The sequence below is a fragment of the Mirounga angustirostris genome, unplaced genomic scaffold, assembly GCF_029215605.1.
Source record: "Mirounga angustirostris isolate CCGP_5_RB_7025 unplaced genomic scaffold, mMirAng1.0.hap1 SCAF_7, whole genome shotgun sequence".
Lineage (NCBI taxonomy): Eukaryota > Metazoa > Chordata > Mammalia > Carnivora > Phocidae > Mirounga > Mirounga angustirostris.
In genome coordinates this window covers 124,155,198-124,164,237 of record NW_026991715.1, presented here as the reverse complement: position 1 = coordinate 124,164,237, position 9,040 = coordinate 124,155,198, and the positions used below count along the sequence as shown (strand labels likewise).

Here is a 9,040-nt window from a genome sequence, read left to right as displayed (position 1 = left end):
TAAGTTGTAAGAAAATATATTTATTTTTCCATGACAATACTATGATAAAATTGTTAAATACATGCATTTTAAAAACAAACATAAGTAACATCTTTAGAGTTAACAGCCAAGCATACTAGTTTTATGTTTAAGGTGTCTTAGTAATAGGTTACTTATATTCTATGTTCTTGATATAACCATGTTCTCCAAAAGATACGGAAACTAAATTCTGAAATTATACGATGATATAAAATGTTCAAATTTTCCATTCTAACAGCAACATAATCTTCAAATTTTCACAAGGCGGAAAATACTTCAGTTGTCATCTCTGTTAAGGGGAGTTGTTTTGTTCCATATTAAACTAGGAATTCTGTGAATCAGACTGAATCACACCAATATACTGCAATCTATAGTTTGTTTCCTCTGTGTGTGTATTTAAAGGTTTCCTTATACGGTTAAGCATGATTTTAGGTACAGAACATCACAAATGATAATTTGGGTTAAACAAAGAAAGTCTGTAGTGGTTAACGTTTCAAGAAACGAAAATGGGACATTTTGGATGTGCAGTTTCTCCCTATCTTTCAGCTACATTTGCATACACCTGACCAAACAAAAATTAGTAAACAGTTACTAGTATTTATAAAAAAAAAAAAAAACTGAAAATATTTAACATATAACCCCTTTAAAAAGACACTCATTCTACAGACAACCTTATAAAAGACAAAAACTTCTATCTGTTCACAGTATGTGTATTTTGTAAACAGTAATTCACTATAATGCAATTTTGAGAGTAAAAAAATGGCAATTTCCTAAACGTGAAGAAGACCACTGACTTATGGCCAGCTAATGAGAGAGAAGAAAAGGCAACACATTCTTTTGGGATAGTTGAGTATTTTTAAATGATTTTCAGCCTTTGGACATACTTGTAAAGGTGGTACCATCTCAAATTCTGGATGTCTTTCTATCCAGGCCAATCTTTTTCAAGCAATTCTGAATTGAAATGTATTTAAGAAAAAGCCATGCTCCTTTTTGAGGAAATAATAGGAAAGCACAAACGCCAAGGTAGCATAGAATACCTACCCTGCCACAACAACGACCTGAATAGGTGTTTCTTACTGTGTTTTGTCTTCAACTATTCATAACATATTCATCTTTTTCCAAAACATTATGTCAGAAGGAAAAAATTAAATAGAAGGGTGTATCATAAATCATGGGAAAAAGTTTTGGAATCAAACTGGGGGCCAAATATTTGAAACATTTTTTAATGAAAATTTAGTATTGTTTTGTATGATCGATTGCCAAAATACTGTTGAACCTAACAGTTAACTTGTCCATGTTTCAATGAAAATTGTATTACCACCTAGAAATCTTTCTGATGTCTTATAATGGAATGTTTAGGAGGAAAAGGAAGTTCAGAAATTGAAAGTTACCCATGCTTAAAATGGAGTAATTCTGAAGGGAAGTACATTTTAAATGTGTAAGGAAATTCAATACCTTTAAATAAGCCATTCAACCAGGTATACAAAGTATTTTTGGCTTAAGGGCAGCATAAGGTCTTTGTTGTTAGTTGTTTAGCTTTTTTAAAGATCTGACTGGCTAGTGCAAAGGAAATCTTAGAAAATATATGTAAATGTAATACCAATTAATTTCCTTATCAATGAAATATTCATTCCCCCCATCACATCTCTTAGTTTTTAGGGTGTTCAGTTACAGCAATAAAAAAGTAATGTAAGTTACTTCTGTTTTGTATTTGGTTAATATTCAATCAGTGAAAGCTTACTTATTTGAGAGATTCTGAATTTATTTTTTCTATGGTTCTTCAGCTAGGCACTTGTAACGAAAACTTTCAGAAGGTTTCCCTCTTAAAACACTACTTTTAACTTTCATAAAAATGTTGCACAGTTAGAATTTATCTTGCATAGGTAAATTCTGTCTGCAACTTGGACACTTATAATCCAAAATATTAACAGTCTTAATATAGGGAAAAACAAGCACTTCTCATGGTTAAAAATAACAGAAACTTGTCATAACTCAGTATCATAATTTTAAGAATTTGAGTATATTCTAGATCAAATCACATCCTGTGGAATTTTACCACACACACTACAGCCTGACCTATCAATTAACTGAATGTTCTTCTTAATCCTCCATACAGGCACTAAAAATAGCTCATTCGCATTATAACTGGCATGAATATGATCATGTCATAGTTAAGACAAAGGCACAAACTGAAAAGAAAAATCTCACCACGTTATCAAAATAAGAGGTTTAAATATTAATAGCCCTGGTACATAATCCACAAAGACAAACAGACCAAATTTAAACCAAGTGATTCCCAATGATATTCTAAGGTCATGTCTAAAAGATGCATTTCCAGTAAGTTTGGAAAATCATTTTCTGTGAAAAATTTTCTTCTGGATATAAAAGGTAGGATGGGCATGGTACCATGGAATTTTGTTTCAGCAGGAAATACCAGTTTAAAATAAATGCTCTGAAGAAAGAGTTTATCAAGAGAATGCACGAGTCCTTATAATTAGTTAAGCTCACACATCAATGTCTTGTTGGTTTGCTAGAACAATGCTGGTTGATACAAACACGTCCCAAGTTTTGTACCCATTAAATAAAAAGACGCTATGGATTCTCACAATGAGGGAGGAATAAGATATCTATTGATGCTTTTGCCTGACTCTTTCCCAAGTTTTCACTCAAACTGGAGCTACTTCTTGAGTAGATTTGAATCTTTCAGCCAATAGTCTTGGATCTACACAAGCTAGATCCCGGTATAAACCACCCTTCGTGAAAACTGCACATTCTGGAATGGGATTCTGTTAATAAACAATCACTGAATTTCCACCATGTACCTAGTCTTCTTTGGAATTAGCTAATGATCTCACATTTGACTTTGGGGATGCCTAATTTTAGACTTTCAAGATAAGAAAAAAGGGCATTTTATAAAAGGTATGCAAATTTTAAGTGGTTCAACACAGAAAACAGTAAAAATTACTTTAAATAGAAAAAAAAAGTCCCATCAGATTATGTGCCTGAGCTGTCAAAAAATTTGAGATAACATTTTCCACATTTTGATATGTTAGGGAGTACTTTAATTTCAAAATACTATAAAACTGATTTCAAATTCCTTTTGGAAGAAAATATTCCCTAATCTTCACTAACCTACATCTAATTATTCAAACGCAGAAAGGACTGCCAAGTTCTTTATACATGAACCACATGAAGACAATTAAGAAATTACAGGACTAATGATTTCCAACAAGAATACAAGTTGCCTGAAGTTTTAACGATGTGACTTTTACCACAATTTCTGAGTGCAATAGTACTAGGTGTTAAATGCAGTCCTTCAGATCCACGAGCCGTGAAAGTAATGCTGGTATGGAAAACGAGGCTGATCCTTTCGCCCTTAACCTTTTCCGTGAATGGCTGCTTGAGTCTAAGCTGTAGGAACACAGCACCTCTATCACCTAAGCACATAAACACACAACTATCCAGATACCCGGGGCCACAATCTCAAATCCAGGCTTCTATAGTTCAACACATCGATGACTTCAACTGTATATGGGTACTAATCCATGCAGTACATAATGTACAAGCTCTACCTACTGTCAAAATTCTAGCTAAGTCTTCTAAGAATACTTTTATACTAAATATTGTTTATCTAAGAGGGCCACTCACAAGAGAAATGCAGTCAAAATGACCACCAGAATGACCATCATTCCTCACAAGGGAGGCTTGATCTGAAATTGGTTTGTAAGTGAACTGGCTTATGCGAGATAGGAAAATGTGTCCTAATATGGACTATTATTAAACAGACATTGTGGGGCATAAATGAGTTCAGATACTTAGAGTTTTCTAACCAATGACTAGGCTTTAGTTGAGGAAAGAGGGATCTCCCAATTATTTTGCCAGTTGGGAAGGGCTGAAGGGAACACATCTAGCCTCCCCCTCCAACTAGCCTTTAGTGTCCCCTCCTCCAGGGAGAGGGGCTAAAATGACTGGAACAGTGCGTGACCAACTACAAGAATGCTTTTCACACTTGAGCATGGTCCTGACACTGACAAAGAGTGCCTATTTACCAGGTGCCACGAACACCCGGGTATGTGACAAAGGGAGGTGTCTTCTCTCCCTGTGTTGAGGCTGCCCCCACATGCCCAGGTGGGGCAGCAGGGGCAGGGGGGGGGGGCGGGAGGTAATGACTTTGGATTTGCACAGAGGGTCTGGCTGTCTTCAACGCAGTGGGGAAAGACAAGCAACCTGCTTTGGCCTCAGCCCTAAACCACATACTTGTAGGCATACAGCACGTTACAAAGAGCTTGCCCAGACTAACAGTGTTGCTCCGCTTCCATTCACCTAGTGATCGCTGTGTATGGAACTCCAGGGGAAGGTGAGAGGTGAGCAGCACTCTAACCCTTTCTCATGCAGTAAAAGCACTGAAGTCTTGGAGAGGGTGAAAGGACTCAAGAGCCCAGTGATATTCACCGTAAGCCAAACAAATGAGTCATTATATAGGTTAGAAAGGGAACCGCATCCAGATGGCCACAGCTGCAATGCATATATACTGATGACAGAGATCCAACACTTGCTTCTGGCCTTTTCCCCGTTCTCAGCTTAGTGTAGCTCAGACCAATAAACTTTTACCTTGGCCAACACTTATCCCAAAGAGATGAAGTACAGGATCCACTGGCTTCAATGGTGAACAAGGCAGGAGCTGGGGGCAAGAGGCGGGGATGGAAATGACAAGCTTCAGCAGGGAATGCAGGCAGCCCCAGTTCTGAGTGTCTGGGGTGCAAGCTGAGGAGAGGAGCCCAAGAGGATAAATAAAAGCAGCAAACTGTCAGGGATGGCTCTGGTTTGAGACATTTTTCATTGTTGAAAATCTCTAGGAGGTATTCCATGGTTTTAACATATACTAATCGTGTACATAACTAGTTCTGTTTCATTCCATGCGTCCATACATCATGAAGCTCTAGAATTTAGTTGAATTCTAGCAATTACCATCAGGATTCAGAGAGTACCCAAAGAGATTTGCCCCTTGTCACCTTGTGGCTTTTTTCCATGACATGGTTTTTATAAAGAAACATGAGGACCTAGAAAAGAAGGATAACCAATCCATTATCATCACAGAAGCTCATATGATTAAATAAAGAAAAGAAAAACAGGCACATCCTGATGTATTCAGATATTTCCAATTTTTCTGGTGCTTTGCCTTAACTCTCAAAAGACAAAATACAAAGACGACCTGCGGGTGGGGGAGATGTTAAGGTACACTTTTTAGTTCATTCTGCTTTTCCAAAACCCACATTCATCCTAGACATCACTTACAAAAAGCAAGGGCGGGCGGGGAGGCTGTGAAGACAGGAAGTCAGGGACAGCTCACACATCAACCACCACACCTTTAACACGGGCACGCCCACCGATTCAAACGGACCTTGCCACAGCTCACATGCAATAGCCCTTGAGGAATTGTTCCTGTAGGAAGCATGATCTTTTTAGTTTTAGATTTAAACATTTGAGGACTGGGTCAAATAGTCTAGACTGATGATCATTTCACAAGGAGAAATGGCCAAAATGCCTGATCAGGAGGAACCTTTGGTCACCGCTGCCCGGGTGATTGGGGCTCCACGACACGGCCTTCTCGGGAGGCGCTGAAGCCAGTCAGAACCGTACAAAGAGCTAATGCAGCGAGCGTCTGCGTAGGAGTCACCTCAAAGAGTCAAACCACTGCAATTCTAGGTTTATCGGTAATACTGGATTTGCTCCTGTATTTATAAAACTGACACTGTGTTACAAAAAAAAAAAAAACAGATGTAAAAAAAACCTCAGATCTCCAGTCTTAGAAATTTCGGTCTTAAATATTAGGGCAACCAACTGCAGGAAGGGAAGTTCACATGCATGCTAGAGAGTAAGGGGATGGTCTGCAAAACCTCCCAAAGCAAGACAACATGATTCTAATTTGGGCTGGTCAGTGTCACGCTCATTTTCAAAGTTTGTACCCCTGAGAAAACTGTTTGATAACCATTATACAGTAGGCACGGAAATCAGCATACTTTATCAAACAAAACACTAAATAGCTGTCACTACGTTAGAAATTATATTAATTTTTTGTAAGTGCTGTGGATAGAGGAGACTAACGTTGAAAGTTCTGAAATCTGTGCTTGGTTTTCGTCTAGAATGGAGCAAGGGTCAGGCAAATAACCATCATCTGTTACTCTGACATTTTTTTCCTGTGCCTGTAAATCGGCTTGCGATTCCATAATGCATCCGTATGAGAAAACCACTAGCAGAACAGAACACGCGGCTGGGGGACTTGTTTTGCATGTGTGGACCAGACAGGATTAGCCACAAAGGGCTTCCTGAAGGTAGAGCACGTGAGAATTCTTTGGCTCCAGTCACGGATCGCTCCAAGACTTGAGTGGCATGGACTGAATTTCTGAGTTACTCGACTTTGGCTGTGAGACTACATTAGGTGCACAGGAACACCTGGGAGTGTGCCTTGCGCGCAGTGAGGTCCCCCTCGCTAACAATACTTCACAGGATCCCTCCAAGATGCCCAGTGCTGGCCCGGGAACGCCAGAACGGAGAGCTTGCTGAGATGGCAGACTGAAGTGACACGGTGACTCTGTTAGTCGTTGGGTTTGTTCTGAAAAAAGTTTGTAAAGGACCACCCTCCCCCATTCGATTTCGGAGAGTCCTCATCTTTAGGAGGAATCAAAAATTGTCGGGAGTTAATGGAGCAGGGACTTCCAAAAGAGACAGTTTCACTGTTGCTGTCTGTGGACCTGGGAGAGTCTGGAGATACTAAGCTCCAAGTATTTACATTGGCCTGGGGTCTGTAACCTGCAGTTTTGTCTAAGTCGTCCTCCGCTGCGAGGTCTCCCACAGCAGCAGGGACGGGGAGGTGCATTTGTGGCTTATAGCCGGCCCCCCCGACAGGGTCGTTGTCTTGGTCTTCCTCTGGCTTCGCTTGGGGCTGGTACATAGACTGGATATCAATGTAAACAACCTGAGAGGTCCCTCCGGCTTCATCGGCGCCCGGGGTCGGCGTTTCTTCCTCAATGACAGGGGGGCAATAGGACACGACCACGTGGTTCTCGGGTTCTGCATCAGAGCTTTCTTCTGGCCGCTCAGCTACCGGAGACATTATTTCTGTGTCTTCTATTTTCGGAACTGTTGATCGAGTTTCCAGAACCTCAACATTATTTGGGGTACAAGGATTCATTTCCAATGTTTTGAGAGGACTGTTTCCCTAGAAATAAATTATAAATCACTGATTAAGAAAAGCGCGAAAAGCTGCTGCAAATGCCCTTCCTACAAAAAGGGGCTTTATCTCAAATATTCTTCTCACAGCTACTTACCAAAATGAGTCTCTACTATTCTGTAGTGCATACTAGAACAGTTACTTTTTTTTTTAAATTTTTTAATTTAATTTTATTTATTTGACAGAGAGAGAGAGAGAGAGAGAGGGAACACAAGCAGGGGGAGTGGGAGAGGGAGAAGCAGGCTTGCCGCTGAGCAGGGAGCCCGACGACGCGGGGCTCCATCGCAGGACCCTGAGAGCCGAGAGCCAAGGCAGATGCTCAACGACTGAGCCACCCAGGCGCCCCCAAAGTTACTTTTTTACATATCAATATGTTCCCTGCTATTAATAGCAGTGGAAAAAATGAGCATGGTAAAAACACATTAACATTCATCAGAGCAGTTCAGCAGATGTTAAAGATGCTCTTTGCTCAATACATTGTCCTCCAGATGATATTTGCATGTTAAAAACTTCTCCCAAAAGACTAAAAAAAGGAAGCCAGTACTAAAAGATAAACGTTTTAAGAAAAGAAAGGATTACCTCACAGACACTCTTTTGAAACTGTAGAGCTTTACAATTTTCTGGATTTGGAATATCAGGGTAGAAGGTTTCTTTAATCCTTTAAATAGAGATGATTAAGTACATTTAATAATCACGATTATCAATCAGACAACAAATAAGTTAGTAAATCATTGGGCTTATTTTGAAATTTCATGTGACGCTTCAGTGAACATCTGAGACAACAATGCAAGACCATTTTTAGTGTGATCAGTCATTAAGCTCTCTGTACAACGCACCGAGAGGCTCCTATTTGAAAACGACAAGCACCACTTCTATTTCTAGAACCACAATATCTTATGGATCTTATGAAAATGGAAGCAAAGGATTCAAATGGTGATTGTGCTCTCAGGTCAAAAGTACAACAGGGTCACCGCTCATCTAATCGAATGTCCAGAGTGCGGGTGGGATCATGCACGGTCCAGTACTTCAGGGGCGTATGTGTGTTATGCAGGTCTCTGCTGCTCCTAACAGGGTCTGGACTCTGAGGGGAAAAGGCTACTAATCATGAGCAAAAACAAAATGCAAACAAAAAGGAGATTTGCTCAGTGCCATAGCATAGTATAGCTGTTAAAAAGAAGTTTAATTATTCGAAATTCCTGCAAAAAAACAAAACAAAACAACTTTGTTAATCTAAGTCTGAAATGCTCTAGCTTCTAAACTCTCTCATTTTATCTTTTGTATTAAGATAATTTTTAAAATGTGATTTTTGGTAATGAGACTATGGTCACCAAAATAGGGTATTCTATGGTTCTAAACTATTACTATGTTAACTTATAAGCCAGGATTACTAGAATACATTCTCTTCTTTATCATAAAGGATGGCACTTTTAATGCCAGTGAGGGCCGTCTATACATGAACACAGCCATCTGCCCCGAGCCCAGCCCAGGATGACTCCTGCCAGCTTACCCTGAGGTGTTCTCTCCCACCGGGTCCTGGCTCACCTCCTCCCCTCACCTCACCTCACCACCTGCCTCTTTAGCTTCACTCAGACACACAGTCCTTCTCACTGTCTCCTGATGACCAAGCTCTTTCCAATTTCTGGGCCCTCACAGGAGTGATTCTCTCTCCCTGGAATACTCTTTCTCCTCTCCTTACCCTGTGGTAAATGGAACTCCCATAGGGAAGATGTGGTAGGCCACCTTCGGTGACAGGGTTCCCCCTCTTATTCCCCTCATGGTGCCCAGTGACCT

The 9,040-nt window shown here is 40.1% G+C and overlaps 1 protein-coding gene across 4 annotated transcripts in view; it reads right to left on the bottom strand.

Moving 5' to 3' along the window:
- LIFR (LIF receptor subunit alpha) overlaps positions 1-9,040 on the bottom strand; it is a 78,080-nt gene continuing 69,040 nt past the window's right edge. For all 4 annotated transcript variants that reach the window (XM_064596777.1, XM_064596775.1, XM_064596774.1 and 1 more), the window contains 2 exons: positions 7,829-7,907; positions 1-7,237 (listed from right to left, as the gene is read on the bottom strand). In XM_064596777.1, coding sequence (XP_064452847.1) covers positions 6,614-7,237; positions 7,829-7,907 — 703 coding nt within the window. In that variant the 3' untranslated portion in view covers positions 1-6,613. The remainder of the gene's footprint in view (positions 7,238-7,828; positions 7,908-9,040) is intronic.